Source organism: Callospermophilus lateralis, chromosome 2 (assembly GCF_048772815.1).
Source record: "Callospermophilus lateralis isolate mCalLat2 chromosome 2, mCalLat2.hap1, whole genome shotgun sequence".
Classification (NCBI taxonomy): Eukaryota; Metazoa; Chordata; class Mammalia; order Rodentia; family Sciuridae; genus Callospermophilus; species Callospermophilus lateralis.
The window spans coordinates 34,439,306-34,466,956 of NC_135306.1; the positions used below are offsets into that span (position 1 = coordinate 34,439,306).

A 27,651-nucleotide genomic window follows, 5' to 3' on the forward strand; every position below is an offset into this window, starting at 1 on the left:
TTTTTTATATTTAAATTCTGTAAAACCGTGTAAGTCCAGAAAATGTATATTTTCCAAATGTCCAAGTATGTCTTCTTGAATAATTGTTTTTTCTCCTCCTGGTTTGGGATGTCATGTTTATCACATACTAAATTCCATACAAGAATCTGTTTTGTTTTGTTTTGTTTTGTTTTGGTACTGGGGATTGAATCAAGAGGGGCTTTACAAATGAGCCTCATCCCAGCCCTTTTTATGTTTTATTTTGAGACAGGGTCTCGCTAAGCTACTTAGGTCCTTGCTAAGTTGCTGAAGCTGACTTTGAACTTGTGATCTTCCTGCTTTATTTAGCCTCCTGAGTCACTGGAATTACAGGCATGCACCACCACACCTGGCTACAAGTATCTATTCTTGGCCTTTCTATTTGATTACATCCATATGTTCAATATTTTACAATATCTTTCCTGTTTTAATGATTGTGGTTTTATTAGTTTTAAAATCTGTACATCAAAGTCATCCTCATTGTTCTTGTTTAAAAATATCTTCTTGATAAGTCTCACTTTGGTATATTTTGTTAATACACAAATAAAAGTTCCATGAGAGTTTTTTTGAATTTGCATCAGCATATACATTAATATAAGAATAACTGATGCACTAAGATAAAATGAGAATACTTCATCTCCCCATCAAGGAGCTTGATATGGATCTCTTTTTATATTCAAGAATTGATTTTTTACATTCATTAGTAATCTTCCTTCCTTTCATCCTTTCTCCCTTCCTGCTTTTCTGTTGTGCTGGGGATCAAAACCCCAGGGCCTCACCTATGCTGAGCACAAGCTCTACCACTGAGCTCCCCAACCCTTTTGCCCCCTTCAGGGAAATTTTAGTTTTCTTCACAAAGGGCCCACATATTTATTTTCCCATTTTTATATTTTCCCCCTTAAAGAACTAGTTCTTGAATTTATAACTTTACAACTTTTCTGTTTTCTAAATCATTATTTAGATTTAGATTATTTTCTTTAGTCATATTAGTTTTATTAGTCTTATCTATCTACTTCTGGTGCTGATTATTTAATTGGTCTATTTCTTTTTAACTAATTAAAAACAATAAAGGCTATGAATTTTACCCTGAGAATTGCTTCAACTGTGCATAAGTTTTAAGAAATAGGTGCATGCCTGGGAGCAGTGGATGCATGCCTGTAATTTCAGCTGCTTGAGATACTGAGGCAGGAGGACTGTTAAGATTGAGGCCAGCCTGGGCAACTTAGTGAGGCCCTGTTTCAAGATTAAAAAATAAATAAAATAAAAAGGACTGGGGATATAGTTCAGTGGTAGAGTAATCCTGGGTTCAATCCCCAGTACTTCCAAAAAAACCCCATACGGTTCTAATTTATAATTATTTTCTAAACTATAACAATAGCTTTGCTTTTCTATTTGACTCCATCTTTATTTAGGAAACTGCAAATTCCAAAGGGTTAGATGCTTTTAATTAAAGTTTTGGCAATTATCAGTTTCTATTTTAAATTATATTCAGGAAAAGGAACCTATACAGTTTTTCATTTGGGGAACTTATTGCATTTTCTTGGTAGCCTGGTGTGTGGTCAATTAGGTTAGATTATTAAATTTATCTATGTCCTTTCCACCTTTTTTGGGGGGGGTGTATCTGTATTAGTGTATTAGTCACTCATAATGAGAATTTTCTATCAACTTTCCTCCTTGGTAGTTGTTGCCCTTATAATTTGTTCATAAGCTCTCCCTTGAATGATAATAAAAAGTGCCTCTTGGCCTGTGGTGGTTCAGGATTGCCACTTCATTCCTGTGCTCAGATCTGCCACACCTTGCCTTGTGAGCCTCAGAGTCAGTAAAACACTGTCACATTCAACAGTTCATTTGGTCCTCAAAACAATCCATTAGACAGACAAGACAATCATTGTCATAAACACTAATTTAAAAAAGTGAAAACAAAAACTAATAACTTGCCCCAGGTCATACCACTCAAAACCCATCTCTCGACTCTTAGTTTGGTGCCCTTCCCATGCTCCCCTCTGCAGAAGCACAGGTCTGTCTCCTTCACTGGGCCATAAGTCCTTGAGGCCCAAACCATGTTCCTCCAAAGCACCTACAAGCAGGGGATCTTCAAGCCACCCACTGCCCAGCAGCTGTTGCCCTCTGCCTTTTGACTTTCCTGCTGATTTTATGAGAGCTCTCTTCCAGGGGCTCCAGGCCAAGAAGACTGAGACTAATACACAGGACAGAGAGATTTACCGATATGCAGCGAACAACTGTGATTGAAAGAGAGTCTTCGGCTTCCCTGAAAGAAAAAAAGAAAGAATAAAAACAAAAACATTCAGTCATTCTGTATGATATGTGTGTGTACACATGCACGTGTGTGAGAAAAAAAAACTGATGGCATAACTATAAAGCAGCCTCTTCCACACTGATTTCTTTGCTCAGCAAAACTGAGGAGGGCAGTGAGGAAAGCAGCCACCTGAAAAGGAGCTAAGCTGGCCCCAAGTGCTCCTTCTACCTCAAGGGAATTTTTAGATACACCTTCACCATGTAGTCTACACCCAGTCACCAAATTAGGGTTCCTAATTTAGTCTTATGTGATGGACAACACATCCAGTTGATACTAGCTAGTCTTATGTCCAAAAAAGTTTTAAAGAAAATGTAGCAATGACACAGATAAGTTAAGTTGCTATTTCAGAAAACTTAGAGTAAACATTTCACTAAGTAGAATGAATGTCTGTAGTTAAGATTTATCAGATAAAAACCAACCAGTTTGTTATGTTTGGGCACACAAAGTTAGTAATGAGCACAAACATAATCAAGATACTAATTTTAGTCTTGAGTTATTTTATAGATTTCAAAAGTGATTAAATCAATCAGATACCTGACAAACCTCCACTTTCTACTAGTAAATGGGATCACAGAATTGATTCATTTTATCCTTTCTCTTTGTCATTGCAATATAGAGAAGCAATTTGCAAAATAATTTCATCTGACTTCTTACAATATGAACATTTAAGCCAATGCCAGCAGGTGTGTTATTTCCTCCAATGAATAACTCAACCTGAGTTTTCTTAGTGTCTGGGGACTCCTCTCCATTTTATGTGATAACAGGCCTCTTCTGAGAAAAATCACAATGAACCTAGGTCTCAGTAGCTCTCGAAAGGACATTTTGGCCTCACAAATATTTGAAGGAATTAGAAAGGTTTTATTGCCATTCCTGGTGTGTTATTTTGTTTTGCTTTGTTTTTTTCCCCCCTTTACAACTGCTTTTAGACACTGGAAATTAACATTAAAAGATAAGAGGTCCTGGGATTTTCACATGCAAAATATGGATGGGCCACATGTACACAGCACACCTAGTGTCATGGCCTGCTCAAAAGCCTGAGTTGGCATGCCCCACCCCACTCCAAGAGTAGAACACTGGAACTTGCTGTGTTGACATCCAGGACCCTCCATCATCTAGGTTTCACTTTCCAGAACATTTCTGGAGGCAAACTGAACTGTTTAGTGGCCCCTGCTACCCACCCTGCTGTTTCTACTAATCACTTTGCCTAGTTACATCTACATCTTTGGGGGCCAAACTCAAGGGAGCGTTAAAGGTTCAGTTAAACACTTCTAGAACCTTCTCTGCTTTGTCAAACTACAACTTCCTTTGAAGCTGGAGGAATCTCCAGTATTTATAGTCCATTTTCTCTGCTTTTCTCGAGTACCTGCCCTCAGTCTCAGAGGGGTGTGCACAACCAGCCTGTAAGTGACTGAGCTGTGGAGCCGCCTTGCCCCACAGGGTTTCTTGCCCAGCATCTGTGCTCAGTGAACAGACAGGGGGTAAATCATTACCTAAACATCCCAAATTCTAGTTTATTGCTTAAATGTTATCAATACATTTGTTGATTCATCAGAGTTTGAGCTAGTCTGACAGAAATATTAGTAACACTGAAAACCTAAAAGTGCATTTTCTGAAAGTGATCATCTTTTGGAAATTGCCCAATAACTGGGAAAGCAAACTTCATGATTTCCATACCAGTATTTCTTTATTTTTTAGAAATATTTTTAGTTGTAGATGGACACAATATCTTTATTTTATTTACTTATTTGTATGTGGTACTGAAGATCCAACCCAGTGCCTCACACTTGCTAGGCAAGTGCTCTACCATTGAGCCACACAACCCCAGCCCCAGTATTTCTTTATTTTTAAATGAGAATATCCAATCTTTTCCTGATAATCCCATCTACTCAACCTTGTCTCTGGCATTTCTGAAACAATACTGGGCTTGGTAGAAGGGATTCTGATTTCTATGATTTGACAGACTTTCTGTCAATCTTTTATTGGCACCAAGGATTAAACCCAGAGGTACTTTACCACTGTGTCACATCCCCAGCCATTTTTTATATTTTATTTAGAGGCAGGGTCTCACTGAGTTGCTTTAGGGCCTTGCTAAGTTGCTGAGGCTGGCTTTGAACTGACAATCCTCCTGCTTCTAGTTTCTGAGCTGCTGAGGTGACAGATGTGTGCCACTGCACCTGGCTCTGTAAATCTTAAATTCTGTGTGTGTGTGTGTGTGTGTGTGTGTGTGTGTGTGTCTCCATGCTTCCCAAGGGTGAAGACTGCATCCTTCATTTTCTCTTCTCTGCCTTGCAATTGTAGTTGCCTATTGCTTTGTATGGGCTAAGATGATATGCCCTCAGAAATGAATTCTAGTCCCAAAGCATATCAATTTACAAAAACTACAAGTTAACTTTCACCTAATTCTACTTCTCATCTCTCTATATATTAAAGTCATTAAATCAGTGTTGAGTAGGAAACTTAAAAGCCAGAACCTGCACATGCCTAGGGAATGTCTAGTGGTCCCTTCCCTCCTGTTACTGACATTCCTCCTTTAATCAGGGTCACCAGCTCCAAGTGCTAACCATATTTCCTGTTTCAGCTGAGCACCCACTGTGTGCCTGCCCTGGTCTCAGTGATCATGGCCTAGGTAGAGAGTGAGGCATTTAACTCAAATGACACCAAGGAGACAGTTGCAGGTTACATCAGTGAGATTATATGCCAACCAGGCTGAACCTGCAGGAACATGTAAGAAATATCAAAAGGGTTAAGAAGAACAAACAGATTTGGTAACACTTTAGCTCAGTCTCTGGCATAAGTACAACAAGCTCATCAATTCTTAGAAGGTAGGACCTACGGGATATTCATTACTATATCTCCCACTATGTCTAGCAGTGTTTTGGGCAGAGGAGGTGTTTGACAAATAAGCACCTGTGATGGCTAAGTTCTTCTGTAGGCAGGTGAGAGCAGATAGTACCAGCCCCTACCAAGAAGCCACCTCACCAGACATAGTTAGAACTCTAAAGATGGTGTTGCTCTTACTTTTTAAAGGAGACTGGACCTTCCTAAAATCACAAGATCAACTATACCATTCCTGTTGCTCATCTTGCTGTGATCATCTATACAGCTCTGGATGATGGGAAACAATTTGGTACCTTAGAATGTCGACTGCTCTTTCACAGGAGAGGTCTTCAGTGGTCTCATTGTTCATTTGGAGGATCTGATCACCAGGGAAAAGCTTGCCATGAGCGGAGCCTCCTGTTGGACAGAAAATAAGTAATTGGTGCTCAGACCAGGAGTGCCCAGACCCTGTGTGTCACAGAGTCACAGCTGAATGGCAGCCTGAGTCCCTTGGACACTGGTTCATATGGAACTTAGTGTTACACTTTATAAACCATGTATAATGTATCTATCATCCATCAACTTCAAGGGGTGTTAAGATACTATCCTGAGAAAGAAATCTTCCCAAAGCAATAGAGCTGGTTAGTGAATCTGTTATATTCTTCTCTGAAGGACTCTGTTGTGTGTCTGTGCATGTGTGTATACAAATTGAAATTAATATATTTTAACTAGTCCCAGATTTAACATCACTACATAGCTCATATATGAAAACAAACACCTGGTTTTCCCAGCCTGCTGTTCTCCACCCCAGGCACAGCCTATATTTCACAAAGACTCAAGTGAAAACAAATCAATAGTTTCTATTATTATCTGCTCAGAAACTGTTGCCAGCTAGAAGCATAGCAGGGTTCAAAGAGGAAGACAGCTTATCTAAACACTTTCATTGCCCCTGAGATTGGCCACGTAGCTGGGGGAGGACAGAGGCTTTTGGGGACCTGGGGCTCAGAGCAACAAGTGCTCTAGGGGCTCCTTTCCTCCTAGAATCAAAGAAAGGTGCAAAGCCCAAGACAGAATGAGGTCAGAATTTTCTAACTTCTTGGAGTAGGTTTTTATGCCTTTTGTTATAGGATAGATCGATGGGAGGAGAACCAGGGCTACTTTCCCCCAAGAAGCCAAACTCCTTTCACATTTTCCAGTCAACCCTTACCTGCTGTGACAGCCACCACTGTGAGAGGTAGGGTCTCAGAAATCTGAAATCCATAGTCCTGGAGGAGGGCATCTTTTTCTATCTTTACTGTGTGCCTCACAGGGGTGAGGGCCTGTGGTGGGTTCCCAGGAGGCACATCAGCTGCAGCAATTTTAGCCCTGGAAGAGAAGGACTGTGTGAAAACAGAGAAAGGGAGGATTCTAGTTGGTGGCCACAAACTGGGTCAACCCCAGTAATGACAGAGAAAGATGCAGAGCTGAGCAGACATCAATTCTCCTCTTGAGAGGGATAAGGCATAAACACCACTAATTACAAAACCATGCAGAACTTCACCCTGTGGGTTTTTGTTTTTGTTTGGTACTGAAGATTGAACCCAGGAATGCTCTACCACTAAGCCACATTCCCAGCCCTTTTTACTTTTTTGTTATGAGACAGACTCTCACTAAGTTGCTAAAGCTGGCCTCAAACCCCACAAGTTGCTGGGATTACAGGTGTGTACCACTGTATCCAGCTTTAGCACTGTGCTTTAAAAGAGAGGTTGTGAGGTGCTGTGGGCACTCAGAGAAGGTGGAGAATGGTTTCCACTTTGCAGGGCAGGGGATAAGAAATCAGGGGAGCATTTGTTACCTGGAAGAGGCAGAATTTGAGCCACATCTTGAAAGGTGTCTAGGGTATATCTACACAGCCCAGATCCTGGAACTCACTGAATATGCTGCAGACTCAATGAATGGATGGATGAATGGGTAAATGAACAGAGAAGTATTCCAAGCAGGAGATACTGCTTGAGCAGAAGAACAGGAGAAGAAAAACATGAATAGTGAACAGGAACAAGGAGTTATTTAGTTTGACTATTTGATGATGGCTAATTTTACAGATGGATTGTTTCTTTGGGGATTTAAAAAAAACTTTATATATATATATATATATATATATATATATATATATATGTGTGTGTGTGTGTGTGTGTGTGTGTGTGTGTGTGCGTGTATGATAACTTTTACTTCCCTTTAAACTATGTAACTGTGAGATTCCAATATAAATTCCAAATAGCAAGGACTCTCTATAGTAATTTTTACAAACATATATATTGTGTCTATATCTAAATGCAGGGTAACTTGAAAATTGTATTTTCTCTTAAACTGACAAAGTGAGTCACAAGCTATTTTTCATTTGTCTGTGGCAAATGATTTTTTTCCTTCTAAAAACAGTGGTTCTCTCTGAGGAAGGTCAAATGACGATGAGATGAGGTGTTTACTGTCATTATAAACAACAGAAACGTGGAGAAGTAACAGCTTCCTGGGGTTCTGCAGTTAAGGTCTATCATTTATTCTCATCCATTTACTAAACACTGTCAGGAACTGGGCCTAACGTAACAGGACCTCACTTACTGGAAAATCACCTCTGTCATTTATAATGATCTCGAATTTCAACAAGAATCAGGAAACATGAAAAACGGTTTCATGGGGTCAAAATGCACATGACAAGTACAAGTGCAAAGCCTCCTGTGCTCCACATGTCAGCCACCGAGGAGCCCCTCAGATGGGAAGTAGATTTAGGCTCTGTCCAAATAGGTGACATAAGTTACACAGTGAGATAAGCAGAGAGAGGATTTCTTCCCGGCAAGCAAATGGGTAATACTGAGAAGAGCCAACAGAGAGACCTACTACAAGGGAAGTCACAGAAAACAGAAAATTTCTACTGAGTAAAGCCCATAGCTCTTCCTGGTTTAAAAACAAAAACTTTAAAGCTATAAAACAGCTGTTAAGCACAGTGGTGTATGCCTATAGTCCCGGTTACTCAGAGGCTTAGACTGGAAGATTATTTGACTCCAAGAATTGGAGGCCAAGATTGGGCAACATAGAGACCCTGTCTCTTGTGGGGAGGAAAAAGGCATAAAAGGGCCTTTCTAATTATCATACTATATACTAAAAATCAGAAATCAACATTTACCTCCATCTCCTCTCCTTCTTCTCTCTCTCTCTCTCTCTTTTTTTTTTTTTTTTTGGTACTGGGGATTAAACCCAGGGGTGCTTAACCACTGAGCCACATCCCCAACCTTTTTTATGTTTTATTTAGAGACAGTGTATCGCTGAGTTGCTTAGGGTCTTGCTAAATTGCGGAGGCTGGCTTTGAACTCATAATCCTCCTGCCTCAGCCTCCTGACTCACTAGGATTATAAGTGTGTGTCACAGTGTCTGGCAACATTTGCCTTCTTTTTAAAAAAGCCACAGGAATTTGATATGGTGGCATTTGCCTGTAATCCCAGAGGTTTAGGAGGCTGATGCAGGTGGATCCCCATGTTTAAGTCCAGTTCCAACAATTTAGTGAGACCCTGCTCAAAAAAAAAAAAAAAAAAAAAAAAAAAAAGGACAGGGGATGTGGCTCAGTGGTAAAGTACCACTGGGTTTAATCCCCAGTACAAAAAGAAAAGAAAAGGAAAAAAAAAAAAAAGCCACAGGATAAAGATACCCTAGACAATAGACTTATTTAACATGACAGGAAAAATGCTTATACTATTAATCAGGGAAAGAAAAATGGTAAGAAGAATAATAAGCATAAAAATGGAGAAGTACCTTTTTATTTTTTTAAAGCAGATGATGACATATACCTAGAAAATGATGAACAAAGAAACTTTCTAGTGCTACAAAATAAGTAGAGTTGCAGGATAAAAAACTCAGCCTAAAAAAGCATTCAACAGGGGCAGGGGGTAAGGGTTAGCTCAGTAGTAGAGCTCTTGCCTAGCATGTGGCCAGCCCTGGGTTCAATCCCCAGCACTACACAAAACAAAGCCAAAGCAAAAGCATCCAACAACTCATTAAAAACAGATTAGCTGAATGTACATCAAGTGCCAGGCATTCTTAATGAGTTGATACTCAACAGCTAGAAAATGCTATGAAAGGATCTAAGTCATAAAATTAGTGGTGTATATTAATTTAATGCAGGGTAAGAGAAATCAATTTAAGGAGAATAATACAACTTTCCTTGAAGCAATAAAGGAAGATAGAAGTAATTGGGCAAAAGTTGTGCTGGGTTCCTGGTTGGAAAGATTAAATATTGAAAAATAAAAGCCCTAAGTTAAAATATTGACTTAATGTAATAAAGATAAAAAAAATCCTTCCAGATTAAAAAATATATGAGAAATTGACAGGAATTATACAACGGTATAATAATAACACAAGCACAACTGTATATTGTAGAATAATCTAACTTGTTTTCTCATACATCTCCTTCAACCCTCTCAACAAACATGTGAGGTAGGTGTGATCATTATCAACATTTTACATGTAGATAAGGAGACTGCATCTTGCTTTGACAGTATTTAACTTGGTAAAAGTCACCTGGCTGTGAAGTAAGTTTCAAATTGGGGCTACTCTCTTTAATAGGCACGTCATAACAACTTCTAGGACACAGCTGCCCAAATGAAATCTAAGGCAAGCCTTAGATGAAAATGTAAGTTTTCTGGTAGCCATGTGAAAAAAGGAAAAACAAGCAAAGTGAATGAATTAATTTTAGCAATATATTTAAATTTACCCAAATATACCTCAAATACTATTAACATGTAATTAATACAAAAATTATAGATGCTTTACTCATTTCCCCCCATATAATACCTTCAAAATCCAATGTGGAATCTATTTTCATCACAAACAAAAAACTTAGCTCTCACAAAATTTACAGTTGAAAAGTAAACTTTTCATGTCCAAGTTGTTTCAAACATATACTTAAAAGTTTTTCCATAATTAAATTTTCATTCCTCAAATTTAAATTACTTAAAATTAAATATTCAGTTCCTTGATCACACTAGCCACATTTCAAAAATTTAATAGCTATCTGTGGGTAGTGGTGACCATACCAGACAATACAAATCTAGAGTCTATAAAAATGCATGAAAAATGAATGAGACTCCTATGTGTGGAAAAAAAAAAAACTTTAAACATCAAAATGGTAATTAATGCATATCAGAGTAAACATCTAAAATGTACTTTTATAGAATGTGTCAAACCTTAGAGTCACAAAAACTATTCATTGTGAGACATGGGTATATTTCATGTACTATATATGATATCATGTAGATTTGGGCCTCAAACAGAGATGTTTGAACCTAGATGGTCTGATTTGAGAGCCTGAGGTCTTAAACTCTAATACTGCTATAAGAATGAGAGCAAGTTCAACATGTAATCACACATTTGACCTCTCTCTCTTCTACAGATCGTAGCTTCATTGTGCTCCTATCAGACAGAGGCAATGATCACAGTGCTTGCTTGCTGTGGCTTTTGGCAATGAAATTGAATAGGGATTCTTTCTCATGTCTGGCAGTTCTCAAGTCTAAACATGGAGCATAATATGTCCAGCAGTTTTACTCCTGGGTATATATCCAATAGAAATGAAAATGTATGTCCACATAAAAACTTGCTCACAAATGTTTATAGCAGCATTATCTCTAACAGTTCAAAAGTGGAGACAAATCATCCACTAATGACATAGATAAAAAAATTCCATGACAGAATATTATTCAGCAGTAAAAGGAATGAAATATGGATGTGTGTGCTATAACATGGATAAGCCCTGAACACACTGTGCTAAGTGAAAGAAGCCAGTCAGAATACGTGTTATATGATTCCACCTATGTGAACTCTCCAGAATAGGTAATCTATAGAGACAGAAAGTAGATGAGTGGTTGCTTAAGGCCAGACAAAGGAAGTTTGGGAGAAAATGAGGAATGACTGCTAATAGTTATAAGGTATCTTTTGGGGGTGATGAATCTTTCAAAATTGACTGTAGTGATAGTTATACATTTCTGTGAATATACTAGAAATAATTGAATTGTATACTTTAAATGGATATAAGAATGCAAAGTATATCTCTTTTTTTTTTTAAAGAAAGAGGTAGAGAGGCAGAGAGAGGGAGAGAGGCAGAGAGAAAGAGAGAGAGAGAGAGAGAGAGAGAATTTTAATATTTATTTTTTAGTTGTTTTTTTTTGGCGGACACAACATCTTTGTTTGTATGTGGTGCTGAGGATCAAACCCGGGCCACACGCATGCCAGGCGAGCGCGCTACCGCTTGAGCCACATCCTCAGCCCCCGCAAAGTATATCTCAATAAAATAATAAGGAAAGAGGTTAAAAACTAAATAAGTAAATTGACTAAAAAAAAATAATATCCTAGCCGAGCATGGTGGTGCATGCCTATAATCCTAGTGATTCAGGAGGCTGAGGCAGGAATTGCAAGTTCAAAGCAAGGCCCTAAGCAATTTAGTGAGATACTGTCTCAAAAAAAAAAAAAAAAAAAAAAAAAAGAAAGAAAGGAAGGAAGGAAAGAGAAAGTAAAAGAAAAAATATCCTGCTATGTGCCACGGCACATGCCTGTAACCCCAGTGACTCTGGAGGCTGAGACAGAAGGATCACAACTCAGCAAGGCTGTAAGTGACTTAAAGATACCCTGTCTCAAAAAATAAAAATAAAAAAATCTGGGGATGTAGCTCAGTGGTAAAGTGCCCCTGGTTAAATCTCCAGTAACAAACAAAAATATTCTGAGAGGAGAAAGCTTATAATACAAATATGAGAAGAACAAGCACAAATGCATATGGTAAATATCCAGATTTCAAATGCTCAGAGCAAGAAAATTGATGATTATCACATGCAGAAACAAAGCTTGTAAATAAGAAAATGTACAACCTTATTAATTAAGAAGCAAAACAGAAAGGGCTACAGAGTACTATTACATTTCTACTAAATTACCAAATATGAATAAATATAAAACCCAACATGTATTGACACTGAGATTCAGGGCTGACAATATAAATTGGCTATTTCATTTCTCTAGGAAATAAATCATGGAAATTATAATATGAATTTAAAACTTGATCATTCTCTTCAACCACCTATTACTCTTTGGACTAGTAATGATCCCAAAGGGAAAAAATAATATAATTGCATTAGACCATAAGTTCCTAACAAGGCAAGCATGGCATCTATTCATCTCTGTGTCCCCTGTGCCTAGTAAAATCTTAGAATAGAATATAAGCTCAGAAAGACCCTGGCTCTTGCATGTTCCAAAATATTCATCACAGTTGTACTCAGAATAGTAGAAACACTTGAAACAACCTAAGAAGGGATAGACAAACCAAGAACAGCAAAGAATCACTCAAGACTATATACCAACAAAGTATCACAGACCTTTGAAACTTCAGATATGCAAGGAACCAAGGCTTTGAAAATGCAACTTCTAAGCTGTAGTTGGAATCCTTTTCCTAAAGGAGAACTGGGATTATTCTGTCCCCATGATTCCCTTCCACTCACAGAACAAAAGTCAAACTCCTCAGCTTTGCCCTTGTGGTCCTGTGTCCTCAGACCTAGGCAGTGGCCAGCATCCATATGCCCTACACTCCTTCTAGGACATTACTCTGGACAAATCATATCTTCTACACCAGTTTTAAGTGCTGGGACTCAGCCAGCTGCCCCTGCAGGAAAGTGTAAAGCCAGGTCAAAGTTCAGCTCAAATGCTAGCTCTTCCTTCTCTGTTTTCCTAGCTAGACATAATTTATCTTAGAGACCTGACCCACCCTTTATTAGAAGTCATTAGATCTCAAATATAATAAACTTGGTATTCCTTGGAAGCAGCAGGAACCACATTTTATCCACCTGCATTGAAGATCTCTGCTTACAGGAAGCATCAGTGCTCAGTGGACAAATAAATAGCAAAATACTATGCATATATATCATGGTACCTTCTATAGTTTTACCTCTCCTATAGTTAGAAAAAGGTGAAAATATATATAGAACTACAATTTGAATATAAGTTACAAGTTCATTTTCCTTTATGTTTGCTTAATTTGGTGCATTACTCAGCCCTGTGACTACTGTCCTAACCAGGATTCATCTTCTCCATATCCCAGAGCTCAGTAAAGGGTATCATGAGGATTATGGCAGTTGCCCAAGCCAGGCTCTTGGGAGTCATGCTTGATCATTCCCTGCTCTCATCCGTAACATCACATTAGTCCCAACGTCAAAAGATCTCTAAAGATGTTCATTTATTTCATACATCTCCACATCTCCCATTCCATTTCAGGGTCCCACCACCAGGCCTACAGATAGATTTCTGAAATAGGCTCCTGACTGCCTCCTGCTCTTTATTCTTTTCTCTCTGGATAATTCTCCATGTAGCAGCCAGACTGATTTTACAGATGAAAACTTGTTCATTTTGCCCCTGACTTAACGTCCTAATTCAGACTCCTAAATATGGCTTAATACCACTTCTGCCCTTCACTCCAGTCTCTCAGACCAAGCCAGTCATTCTCTTTGAAACTTCTGTTCCATCCAAACTAGTGTCTTTTGAGTTCCTCAAACACTGGCCTCTGGACAAGCTCTTCCCTCTGTGTGCATGCATACATATTCTTTCTCTTGTTCTCTTTCTTTCTTTCTTTTTCCAACATGCCTAACCATGTACTCTACATGCCTACCTGCTTCTCATACTTCCAAGTAGGTGGAAATATCTACGGAATGTGCTGAATGTGCCCAATAAACGGTACATCCCTTTTTGAAACACACGCCATATTCATAACAACCAATACAAAGTCTCTTGTCCTCTCTGTAGTGTAATTTGCATAGCAAGAACTGAATATTTCTTGTTCCATGTGCTGAACTCAATGCTAGCCATAGAATAAGGCTTAATAATTGTCAGGAGAACAAAAGACAGAACAAATCTTACCACAGGGTTTCAAAATGAAGAACAAAAGAAAGAACAACCCTTACCACAGGGTTTCAAAAGAATCCACTTTGATGCTTTCCAAATGGGTGGGCTTCAGTTATCTGACACTTTCCATTTGGAAGGGGGTATTCTTCAACAATGGTGGACAAATGAGGCCCCGCTGTGTTGACTAATCTCTGAACAGTGTCAGTGGCTTTGGCTCAAAGTCTGGATTTGACATTTTCCCAAAGGCCATGTTCTAGCTTTTGTTTGGAAAGAGATTACCTAAGTACATGACCAAACTGTGGCCTCTCTCACAGGGAACATTTAATATTTGACAGTAAGCTGAAGGAAATGATTTCTGTAACAAAATTTCCTCCTCTGAAGCATCTTATAAATATCAAATGAAGCACTGATCCAAAAACATATGTCTGCTGCCTTGGTAATGACTTCAAACCATAAATCTGAGGTCATTTCTGTGATCTTACTCTGCAAGTGTATAAGACTCATCATCACACTAATGAAATTCCTGTCAGATAACCAGATTTACCCCAAGGTAGAACCAGAAAAACATGTTGAATCTATCATAAAAACAGTCTTGTGTAGGCTAATTCTAAATTTCACAGGTCATAAGTTCATACTGAGCAGATCAATAACAGTGAGAAGAAAAATTACCAGATGGAAACAGATTATGCTTCAAATCTTCTCTGACTTTTTATCTGCTCTCTGATATGCTGGAAAAATACATATTACCTCTTTCCTGTAACAACAAAGAAGTTACCTTCATGTTTCAGCAAGATGTGGAGAAACTATTTTGAATCTATGTTTAAACACTTTATTGTGTTCAGCTTGAGTGATTTAAAAAGCTAAATTTTATATAAACTGGATTTTGTAATTTAAAATCTATTCAAAGAAAGCTGAAAGAGAAGCAGGCTGAGTCTATACCAGAAAGAAATTTAGCAGGTAGTCACAATCAGATGAATATGCTAGGGGCTGTGAAAATTTCTAGGGCGGCATTCAACGTTGCAAGCACAATGCTCCTACAGTTTAGAGAAAGAAAATTCTTCCATTATTACTTTAAAAATAGGATTTGAGAAACAATGGAACTTTCTGGATGTCATTTAGGAAGCTTCCAGACTGTTCTCTTCAAATGTTTCCATTTTGCCCACAGGTAAAGCAGCAATAAAAATTGGTACCTAAAAGGGGCTTGCTACACCACCAGGAATATTGAAAAGGTCAAACAAAGCTAGCTTTATAGGGGCTGGGGTTGTGGCTCAGCGTTTGAGCGCTTGCCTAGCATGTGCAAGGTGCTGGGTTCAATCCTCAGCACCACAAAAATAAATAAATAAATAAATAAATAAATAAATAAATAAATAAATAAAATAAAGGTATGAGTCTAACTATGACTAAAAAAAAAATAAAAGCTAGTCTTATAATTATTAAATTGGCTGTTTATAGTTGTAATGAACAGTAAATTAAGAAAGTGTAAAAAACCAGTAGCAAGGGCTTCTGACAAAAGATGCTGCCTTATGTGTATATGTGTACACGTATGCATACATGTGTTTGTGTACACATATGTGGGTGTGCACACACGTATGTATGTGCCTTGTTCCTGTGTGTGTAGACATGTGCATGTGTCTTCATTAGTAAAAGATTCAAGCTAAGTTTTCTTTTAGTAAAAGCTTAAAGTCATTTAGCGTACCTGGAGGACTGATTCAGACACAGATCACCAGGGTCTGGAATTTCTAATTCAGTAGGTCTGTTGGGGGGGGGGGGCGGGTCCAAGAATTTGCATTTCTAACATCCTTCCAGATGAAAACCTAAGGAAGCTGAAAAGAGCACTGAGCTAGGATCAGGACATTTGGGGTCCTCTCTGGTTTTGCCTCTAGTTAAGCATAGATTTATACGAGTCACCAAACTTCTGGTTATCTTTTTTATCTTCACTGAACATTTGCCAATTCTAAAATGCTATTACCTCGTCACTCCCCTCCTCAAGTCCTCCAAGCTAAGTTGAAAGAAATCTTCTTTTCAAACCCTAAAGATACAAGTAAGCAATAACGAAGAAGGTAAGAAGTTGCCTTAAGCTCTTTCTGCTTCTTTAGATCTTGTTCCATAGAAGTAACCTTTCTAGATTAAGCATAAGAGAGTTCAGTGAATCTCATGCTTAATTGCTTTTAATAACAGAATTATTCTAAGGTTCAAATGGCAGAAAAGGCAGGTAGGAATAAAAACACTGAAAACAAGAAATAGAAGCCTAGTTTAATAGATAATAAGATGTACAAAGCTATAGTAAATAATTTTAACACAGTTTTGTTAAAAATAGGTAGTTACATCAATGGAACAGAATAGCCTAGAAATGGATCCAATCTTCCACTTGGAGACACAGGACCTTCATATACAACAAAGGAGAGGGGTTGGGGAAGAATAAGTCAATTGAGAAGGGAAAGATTGCTCAGCATTAATGGTGATGCAAACCACTACTTACTATCTCAGAAAAAGATCAAGATAGATCTTCATTTCCTAGCATTCACTAAAACTCAAAATAAAGACTTACTTGTAAAATATTTTGAATTATTATAAATAGAGTTGAAAGTTAAAGTTTTATAGGATGAGGATTTTTGTAAGCTTAGAAGCAATCAACAAAGTCATCCAAGAAAAGGATACTATTTAAAACTATATAAAAATGGAAACTTTCACAGGGAAAAAAAACCTGATATAATTAAATGGAAAGCTATACTATGATCTAAGTCTATTTTCTTTCCTCTTTTCCTCCTTCTCCTCCCTCTTTCATTCCTTTCTTCTTGGTGCTGGGAACAAACCCAGGGTTTGCACAAGCTAGGCAAGTACTCTACTACTGAACTATACCTCCAACTCCATTTTATCACTTCTATAATCATATAAACCTATAAAGAAGACGACCATTTAAATGAAAGAAAAATGGTTAAAAATTACTTTGTTTGTGGAGTTCTTTCAATGTGCTATAGTTTTTTTTGCAGAGCTGGGATTTAGCTCATTGGTAGAGCACTTTCCTAGCATGTGTGAGGCCTGGGTTCAATTCCCCAGTATGATAAGGGGGAAAAAAACAGCATTTAGTATTGTGTTATTGTTGTTGTTATTGTTATTTGACAAATTTACTCCTGGATAGTTCACTCAGAGCCCGAGATCAAATTTTATGGGGGAAAAAATGCCAATTACAGGTAAAGTGAGTGAGTACAAGGCTGAAATGACTGGAATTTTTTTAAAATATTTTTTTAGTTGTAGTGGGACACAATACCTTTATTTTTAAAAAATTGTATTTCATTTTTTGTATGTGGTGCTGAGGATCAAACCCAGCGGCTCGCACATGCTAGGCGAGAGCTCTGCTGCTGAGCCACAACCCCAGCCCCATGGAGTTTTTTTAATTCTGAAAAAAATATAACAGAATATGTGTGTAAATTGATATGACTGAAGGTGAGCATCTGTTTCCGTTGTTTTGGACCATAGAAAACATTTTGATGTATTTCCTTCATTGCTGGCCATAGCTACCAGGAAACTCAGAGCTAATGTTAATATTAAAATATTAAAATGCTAAATCCTATCTAACTAGCTGGAAATCTTTTTATAACATTTTTATTTTTTATTTAATTTTTCCTACATGTCTTAAAACTGTATGCCATCAAAAATTTTTCTTGGAAGATGGAGGGATGGAAATTTCAAATATATTAAATAAATAATACAGTCCTATACTTTGAAAGCTCTTTATCAGTATAAATTTATTGAACATTTACTACATAGTAAGCACTCTGCCACAGCTGAGAATACTTTGTAAAACAAGACAGTCATGGTCCATGGTCTCACATGTGACAGTCGGGTCATGGGAGAAAGGTCACACAATAAATAAGTGAGGGAGGTAAATAGGTAAATGGTGAGTCTATAGAGTGGAGAATTATCTGGGACAGATAAAGAATAAATGACCATGGCAGTGTTCCCAGGGACAGAGAGATTTGAGATAAATGTTGATGTTATTACCAAGTGTGGTGAGTGGAGGAAACAGGATGGACCCACCGTGTCTTAGATGATCAGGAAAGACCTTGTAAAGAAGGTGATGTTTAAACAACCTGAAGAATAAGGACCAGCTGTAAAAGGAAGAGAAGAAAAAACTTTCTAGGTCAACTTAATATTGAGTAAAATGGAAAGAGCTTGATTGGTTCCAGGAATGTGGAGGGAATATAATAATGGAAAATGTTAACCAAGGTTGCAAGAGGAACAAGGTGAGGTTGGAGAGTTAGGCTGGAGCAGATTAGGAAGAGACCTATAGGCCGTGGCACAATGGAAGGAGAACCACTGAGTAGTTTCGGGTGGGGGGTGATGGAATTGGGGGCTAGCTCAAGGACAAGAGCCATTTGCATTTTGAAAAGTCTATAAAGTGGAGAATTAGCTGGGACAGAGAAAGAATAAATGACCATCGCAGTTTTCCCAGGGACAGAAAGATCTGAGATACGTTTGAAGGCAAATCAACAGGAGTTGCTGGTGGGCCAGATATAGGGCATTCAGTATGATTCTCAGGATTCCTGATTAAGCAACTGGATGGTAAGTGGTACCTTTTACTTTACTCCTGGAAAAAGTAATTATTTACCCCAAACTTAGGGTTTTTAATTCTTGATCATTTTAAAAGTAATCATAAGAGAACAAGAACCCAGCCTATATCCAGGTTTCAGAATCAGAGATGAAAAACTGTTTAAACAAGCCTACATGTGATTCACTCTGGAAACACAGATGCAAAAATGCTGTCTTCCATGGGTGCTGTGAGGAACTTCTCTCTTTCTTTTCTTTCTCAAGCACTTAAAAACAAAACTCCCTAGGCATGTGAAAACATGTTCAATGTCATTAGCCATCAGGGAAAAGCAGGTCAAAACCATGAAATACTACTTCATTCCCACTAGAATGCCTACAATAACAAAGACAGATTATAGCAAGTGTTAGCAAAGACATAGAGACACTGGAACCCTCATATAAAGCTGGCAGAAGTGTAAAATTGTGCAGCTGCTTTAGAAAACAGTCTGGCAGTTCCTTCAAAGATTAAACATAGAGTTACCATGTGACCCAGCTAGTCCATTCCTTAAGTATATACCCAAAAGAACTGAAAACATAAGTTTGCATGAAATCTTTTACACAAATGTTCATAGCAGCATTATTCCTAACTGTCAAAAAGTGGAAACAACCCAAAATGTTTCTATCATATAAATACATATCATGCGTGTGTGTATATATACATGCTATATATTTTTGAGAGTATTTATCAACCCAAATGTTTATGATATATCAACTGAAAAATGAACAAAGAAAACATTCCATAATGGAATATTATTTAACAATAAAAATAAATGAAATAGTGATTTTTGCTACAACATGGATGAATCTTGAATACATTATGCTGAGTGAAAGAAGTCAGACCCAAGTGATACTCTATTTTAAGATTCCATTTATGTGAAATATCCAGAATAAGCAAATCTATAGCACCAAAAGTACTTTAGTGGGAACCTAGGACTAGGGAAGGAATAAATGGGAAATGACAGTGGGTATAGTGTTTCTTTTTGGAGTATTAAAAATGTTCTAAAATCAGATTATGTTCTAAAAAATATATATATATGTACTAAAAACTACTTAGTTGTATATTTGGTTGAATTTTATGGTATGTGAAATGCACCAAAGAGGATATGGGGGGAAGCTTGCTAGAGGTCAATATTATCTCTCATGTACATCCTGTGAGAGAAGTAAGATGTTAACAGGTCCCAAGGTCAAATAGTTAGGCAACATCCAATTAAATGGGTATCTTTTCTACAGAACTTTTTAAAGGTTTAATTGATACCATGTGCATAGTATGTATAATGAACTAACAAGGTACCTGATTAGATAGGACATAGGCAACATAATTTCCCAAACACTTCTCGTCACAGGATCATTTTTAGTGGAGCAGCACCTCACAGGACTAAGTTCTGCAGAATACTGGGAAACAAGATGCTTTGTAGTTTCCCATTCATTCACTGAGCACTACCTGATCACCTCTAATGCTTGTACAACTCAGTCACTTCTGGGCTACAGAGATGAGGCTAATACTTTCCAGGACCTTGTGAAAGGATGGTCTAGAAGAAGGAAAATGAATGTGTTCAAAGAAGTTGAACACACCAGGAGGAGCACAATGCTGTGGCTATAATTCAAATACCACGGGGTCCTGTGGGAGGGTTCATTCTGAGTGTGGACTGGGTAACACTTCATGGAAGACCCAGTACTTCAGGCAGCCGTAACCATGGGTGGGTTCTGGACATATGCAGATGAGAGAAGGGACCTGGTATAGGAGCTCAGGTTCAAGGGGCAAAGGGGAAGAGACAGTGGCTGTAGTAGTGAAGAGTGAATAGTTCATTTTTGAATAATATGAATGAAGGCGAGTAGTAAGATAAATAACTTGAAAGACTGTGGGTCAACCACAGAGAAACTGGAAGTGTTAAACCAAAAAACCATTTAGACTTCATTCTATAAGAAATGGGGACCCACCAAGGATTTCTGAGTAGGAATGGTCCTAAAGAAATTACTCTCTGAACCTCAGGTGTTTATCTGTAAAATGGGACTAATTCTACAGCCTTATCTCAACTCAACGTGTGAGGATCGGGGAACTTGCCCAGTGAGCAGTGCAGCCCTTAGCAAAGCTTCTTACTGGGCAGCAGAACAGCTGTTTCCATTTCCTTTGGAAGAATGTGTATCTCAGAAACACCTGACATGTGATATTTCATCTCTGTGGCAGGGCCAGACGGGAAATCTGAGATGGAAAATGAACACTTTGAAACAGAACATATTTTAAAGTTCTCTTGTAGCAGTCAAATCAGATCTGTATTTGATTTCATTTTATTTTGTTTAGAATGAAATAAGGACTACAAGGAAGGAACAGCTGCAGGAAACAAAGATAGGGAAAGAATATAAACAGCAGGTTGCTTGGTTCACATATCAAATACCAAGACAAGGGGTGTGTGTGTGCGTGTGTGTGTGTGTGAGAGAGAGAAAGAAAGAGAGAGAGAATATGAGCATGTATACCAGAAAGTGCATATGTACATGTGTATGAGTATGCAAGAGCATTTGTGTGACTGTGTCTAGTTGTGTCTGTTTCTTTAAATACGTGTGTGAATTTGAAGTGAATATGACTGTGCGTGTGGGTGTATGTTGGGGTGGGGGTACAGGGAAAGGCATCCCAGCCAAATCACTGAACTATGTACACTTCTCCCTCCCATATGGTGTAAGAACAAAGCAAAGCAGGGACTGCCATCCCCAGGTGCTGCCAGGACTGGCAAAATCTCCTCCACAGGGATACCAAATCCTGACAGATAAAAATCTCTGCTCACCCGGGAGTGGGAGCCTTACCGGGCTGAGCTGTCCCGGGAGCGTCGAAGCCATCTCGCTACCATTTGTTCTATTCTGTGTGCTTTCCGAGTCTGGAATAAACTGGTCTCCAGTTCTTCCATTTACCTAAAAAGAAGAAGAGTGTTCTTAAGAAGCTAACCAAAATACTGTAAGGTATGATACTTCCTGTATTGGCCCATTTGAAGACATGCTGAGCAAATATCTAGTGTTCTTCTTCTATCTGAAATCAACATAAAGCTCAATGCCTGCAAAGTAAACACTTAGCAATCTCTGCCCTGAAGAGGCCAATCTTTGGTCAACAGAATAGCTTTGTATCTGTCACACAAGAGTGAGACAGTGCAATAGATAAGGCTTCTCAAACTTCATGACTATGTGACACTGTCTTTTCTCCCCCAACTATGTGTGCATCCCTGGACAACACAGTTCAGTGTAGCCTGCGTCAGGAACTGCAGGAACCTGGGAGCATTCTCAATCATGCTGAGCATATTCTTCCAAGTGCTGCTTCTTTGGCTCAATATTTTATATTTCATTTTTGAAGAGGTTGTTCATATGTATAATTCAATTCTAGCCTTTAAAAAAAAGATGTAGCTACTTGTTTGTCTACTTAAATGTTTGTGAAGAGGGTAGATCTTTTGTTATGTATCCTTATCATAGTAAAAAATATGTATACAGTGAAAGTTCTTGACTTGCCATCCACCCAGCTCCCCTGCCCACACTGTTCTCCTGCTATCTGTCCTTCCAGAGTTTCTTCATGTCTATGCAAATAAACACAAATACAGATTTTTCTATTTCCTCAACACAAAGGGCAGTACATCACACACTGTTCTGCACCAGGGTTTTTTAGACTATACATCCTTGATATCTTTCCACATCAGTGCATAGATTCCTTCCTCATTCTTTTTGCAACTACTGAGTATTCCATTGTATGAATGTACTGTAATTTAAAAGAGAGTGCTGTTGGTAGACATTTGGGTTATTACCAATCTTTCACTATTATAAACAATATTTCAATGAGTTATGTTGTACATATATCATTTCTGCATGTTTACAATTATATACCTGGATAGGTTCCCAAATATTAAATTGCTAGGTCAAAAGTTGCATGCATTTGTGATTTGATAGATATTTTCAGGTTAACAAAGGAAGAAATACATATATATATATATATATATATATATATATATATATATATATATATATATATTCACACACATACATACACACACACACTATATATATATATATATATATATATATATATGATTAATGTTCCACAAATCAATATATATTGATTTTTTTATTATAGTCTATTCACTTTAAAAAATACTGGTCTCAGGCTGGGGTTGTGGCTTAGAGGCAGAGCACTCGCCTAGCATGTGTGAGGCACTGGGTTCGATCCTCAGCACCACATAAAGTAAAATAAAGACATTTTGTCCACTTATTATTAAAAAAATAGATATTTTTTAAAAATTGGTCTCAACTCACCAAATTAATCCCATAGCTCAATAAATACCCACACAAAATAAGATAAGACATTTGGAAATAAACATAGATACAGAACAATTAAAAAATAAGAATTATAAGATATTATGTTGCTTAACACTACATGAATACACTTGAAGACCCTGATGACATGGATAGTTTCCAAAGGAAAGCATAAATGATCTAAGATGACCCTGGAAGATACAGAAAAGCTATAATTATTGTAGAAGAGAAATTTGTTAAAATGCTTCACCCCTCTTCTTACCAAAAAAAGCCATTCACAGTCTGGCTTAAAGGTGAAGTCCTCCACATTTATAAGATGCAGGTCACCCTAGTGATTTGTTTTTGTTTTGTTTTAAATAAAGTTTTCACTTAGGAATAACTGTAGATGTATAATCAGGTTACAAAGATAATAAAAAAAAAGTTACCAGATGCTCTTCATTTGGTTTTCCCTACTGTTAACATCTTACATAAGCATTATGCTTTTTTCAAAATTAACAAATTAACATTATTAGCACAATACTATTAAACCAAACTATAGACTATAATCAAATATCACCAGTTTTTTCCACTAATATTCCTTTTTCATTCCAGGATCAAATCCAGGATACCACATTGCATTTAGCCAGCTTAGTTAATTTTTCCCCAATGATATTTCAACTGTTCAAGAGCATAAAGAAGGAAACTTTCCAAATCCTTTTTTAAGGAGCCAGTGTAACACTCATACCAATTTTGACAAAAACACGTATGGTGCGGTAAAAATGCACTCTTATCTATGCATACAAAAATATCCTTTAAAATTAGCAAAAAATCTAGCAGCAATCAAGAAAGTAACTGTGGGATCTATACCAGGGATATAAGAAGAGAGGACTGACAAAGGTACACAAAAATGATCACAGGACACCTAACCTGATCACTTTGAAAACCTGGAGTTGTACACTGTTCAGTCAAATGGAAGCCAAATACGAATTCAGGGGCAAAAGGCTAACAGAAACATAGGCTGCAACCAAAAATAAATTACACTTAGATCAAGGGATGTATCTAGTTTTATTCTATGGGGACATCAGACCTGAACACTATCTTCAGTTCTAGGCATCTCACTTTTTAAAATGTGTAGGTCAGGGGAGTTAGCACACTCCTGCATTCCAAGATACTTGAGAGGCTGAGGCGCAGAATCAAAAGTTTGAGGCCAGCCTGGCCAACTTAAAGTGAGACACTGTCTCAAAAGGGCTGAGGATATAACTCAGTGGTAGAGCACTGACCTAGCCTGGATGAGACCCTGGGTTCAATCCCCACTATCACCAGACCCAAACACCTGACTGCCAAATATATAAAAGTAATATGAGAGAGTAGATTTCTGGTTAGACATGGCAAATGAAAACATTGTATTAATCTCTTCTTCCCAGACCCTATATATTATAGCAAAGAAATAAAAAACATAAATCTCTAGAATAATGAGTAGAGGAGAGAAGACAACAGATGAGAGATGTCAATGATGTTTGGAAGGTAGGAAATGTTTGGAAGAGAGGTAACAGAGACCTATGCGCATTCCCAGGGGGATGCTCATGAAAAATGAGCAGATTCTCCCAATGCCTCAGAAATTAGAGGCAGTAGGTACAGGAGAAAGCAGGAAGGAGGCAAAAGGCTGAAAATATGGGGAAAAGTCTCCACAAGCAGCAATTGTCCCATCTCCATTCCACTGCCTACCCAGACCACTATCTCTCCCCCATCCTACTGGAGACAAGAGACTTATTTGCTGAAAAAATTAAACAAAAAAGGATTGGGGATGTCATGGGAGAAGAGATGTCTCTGGAGAAGGGTCCTAGGAGATCCCTGAAGGAAAGGGAAATTCGACTCTGGACCAGTGGGGTTCTTGTCATACATGATGAAAAAGAATCTCAGCACGTTAGACAAATGCACAGGAAGTAGACAGACATGCAAGGGGAAATGCAGGCTATCTGGAGAGTGAGAAGTCCCTCCTTGCATAGGAGCTCCAATATTTATAGAGGGGCAGTAGTTGGGGGCCAAACTGGAGGTAGAGCCAGAGTAAAGCCTCACATCTACATACAGGATTTCTCTAAGTGTGCATGTTTCCCTCAGTTTACAAGGGGGTGGCCCCAGGGCATGTCTATCAGGAGTTACAACTGTTCCAGATGCTTTCTGCATTTCAGTGGCTCATGGATGTTTCCTTTGAGACTCAGTATATCTCTTTCTTTATCCTAAACCCTTATCTTGAGCAACCAGGCACAATAGCAGGTGCCAGAATGAAAATAGAAGGATTAAATAAAACTCTTTTTGCTGAATGACGTCTTTCTTTGTACAGTTCCCAGAATAAGAGCAGCTAGGAATTTATATCCCAAACAAGAGATTACAGAAACCTCTGGAGAACTGAAACGCACAGAGAAAAGGCCTTTAGATAATGACACCTTCAGTATTTCCCTAGTGATGAGGCAGTTTATTGCAAATCATCATGCATTGAAGCCTACTTATCCATGGGTCTGACCCATTGCCTGAAGCTTCCAATTCTTTGTTTTTACTATGTTACTATTCCCTATGAATGGGTAATGAAGGAAAGACTGCATTATGAAAAACAGATGTAAACAAATAGAAGAATTCAGAAGTAACAGAGACAATACAGGAAACAAAAGAAAAAAAATTATCTATTGGGCTGGGGATGTGGCTCAAGCAGTAGCGCACTCGCCTAGCAAGTGTGCAGCCCAGGTTCAATCCTCAGCACCACATACAAACAGAGATGTTATGTCCGCTGAAAAACTAAAAAATAAATATTAAAAATTTCTCTCTATCTCTCTCTCTCTCAAAAAATTATCTATAGTTTACCTCCTCAGAAAGATGTTATGTCCATAAAGTGTCTTTTTTTAAAGTAAATTATCAGAGAACAAAATAAATACTTACAAATTAAAAATAAGAGCTGGAATTAAAGAATTCAATTAAAATTTTGAACAATGTAGTCGATGAAATATTGCAGAGAATAGTCAAATGTAAATGACAGAGAAAACATACAATCCAATAAGTGTATACTATCTATCCAGAAAGTACAATATTCATGTAATAGAAGTTCTAGAAATAGAAAATAAAGGAAAAAGAGGTAAGAAAATTCTCCAATCATTCAACAAAATTTCCCTGAAGAATCTATTTTCAGATTATTTACTAATTGCCCAGAACTGCAAATGAAAAAATACCCACACCAAGGAACAAATTATAACATTTCAAAAACTAGAAACAAAAAATATCTTACAAATTTCTGGGGGGGGGGTGGTCACAAACAATTGATAGCAAAAATGGCATTGCACTTAGTAACAAAAATGAAAGCTGAAAAGACATTGAGGTTATGCCTTCAAATTTCTGAAGGAAAATATTTTCAATCTAGAATTCTATATCCAAATTCACAATCAAGTACATGTTCAGATCTCAAAAAATTTCTCTCTCACATACCCTTTCTGAGGATGATACTAGAGGGATGTGTTTCTGCAAACAAGTAAGTAAGTAAATAAAGAACAATGAATTCTAAGAAATTGGTGTTGAAATACAGAGAAGAGGCAAAAGGAGCATCTGTGATAACTCTGAAGGGATGCATCACAGAAACACCTGCAAAAAAGACCTAAAGAGCAAACTGTAGAGATTGGTGCATGAAGACAGAGATCTTTTAGGAAACAGAAATAGAAATGGTTGTATTATCTGACTTGTTTGTGTAGAAAATGTGAGAGGCTGTTGGAATGTGTGGGAAGAATTCGCAGTAAATACATGGAAGACTAAGCAAATAAAAAACATAGGAAATTATGAAATCTAGGAAATATAAAAAGCGGTGCAAGAAAGAAAATAAAATTATATAGTTCCCTACTTGGCTCAGCCATGAACATTTACATTTCCATAATAATAGACACTGAAAAGTGATTTCTCAAAAAAAGTGATATAATGATATTGGGAAGATATGGTAATGAATATTAGTGTAGTGGCCTAAGAGCTAAATCCTTATCTACCATAATGATTAGATGATGTTCTGAATTAATAAATTTAGGAAACAGTAATATAAGCATATTTCTCAGAAATATGGAGGAAAATTCCAGGAGAAAAAGCTAGAAGAGTTGAAAGAGGTTGCTTCTAAGAGGTTAAGGCCACTGATTTTTATTAAAAGCCTTAGTACTATTTTGTTTTTTAACTTTTAAAATTATTTAGCTCATGTTTTTATTTTTTTTTTTAATATTTATTTTTTAGTTTTCAGCAGACACAACATCTTTGTTGTATGTGGTGCTGAGGATCGAACCTGGGCCGCATGCATGCCAGGTGAGCGCGCTACCGCTTGAGCCACATCTCCAGCCCTAGCTCATGTTTTTAAAACTGAAGTAACATATGCTTATAATAAAACATAAAAATGTAATGGAAAATAAAATCTTCTATAATCCTGTATCTTAGAGTTACTGATTATTAACTTTTCATTCTTTTTCTATGTTTAGAGAATGTGTGTATTTTTTTTGAGGGGGGGGGTACCAGGGATTGAACTCAGGGGCACTTAACCACTGAGCCACATCCCCAGATCTTTTTTAAAAATATTTTATTTACAGTCAGGGTCTTGCCAAATTGCTTAGGGCTTCACTAAGTTGTGAGGCTGGCTTCGAACTCATGATCTTCCTGCCTCAGCCTCCCGAGCTGCTCAGATTACAGGTATGTGCCATCAAGCTCAGCAGAAAATGTGTGTATTTTTTAAATAAAGTGAAGAA

The 27,651-nt window shown here is 37.6% G+C and overlaps 1 protein-coding gene across 2 annotated transcripts in view; it reads right to left on the reverse strand.

Annotated features, from left to right (window-relative positions):
- Nucleotides 1–21,534, reverse strand: part of Frmpd1 (FERM and PDZ domain containing 1) — a 49,026-nt gene extending 27,492 nt beyond the window's left edge. For both annotated transcript variants that reach the window (XM_076843264.2, XM_076843262.2), the window contains exons 1-4: nt 21,434–21,534; nt 6,360–6,517; nt 5,467–5,569; nt 2,242–2,287 (exon numbers count right to left, since the gene is read on the reverse strand). In XM_076843264.2, coding sequence (XP_076699379.1) covers nt 2,242–2,287; nt 5,467–5,569; nt 6,360–6,517; nt 21,434–21,534 — 408 coding nt within the window. The remainder of the gene's footprint in view (nt 1–2,241; nt 2,288–5,466; nt 5,570–6,359; nt 6,518–21,433) is intronic.
- Nucleotides 21,535–27,651: the final 6,117 nt, after the last annotated feature.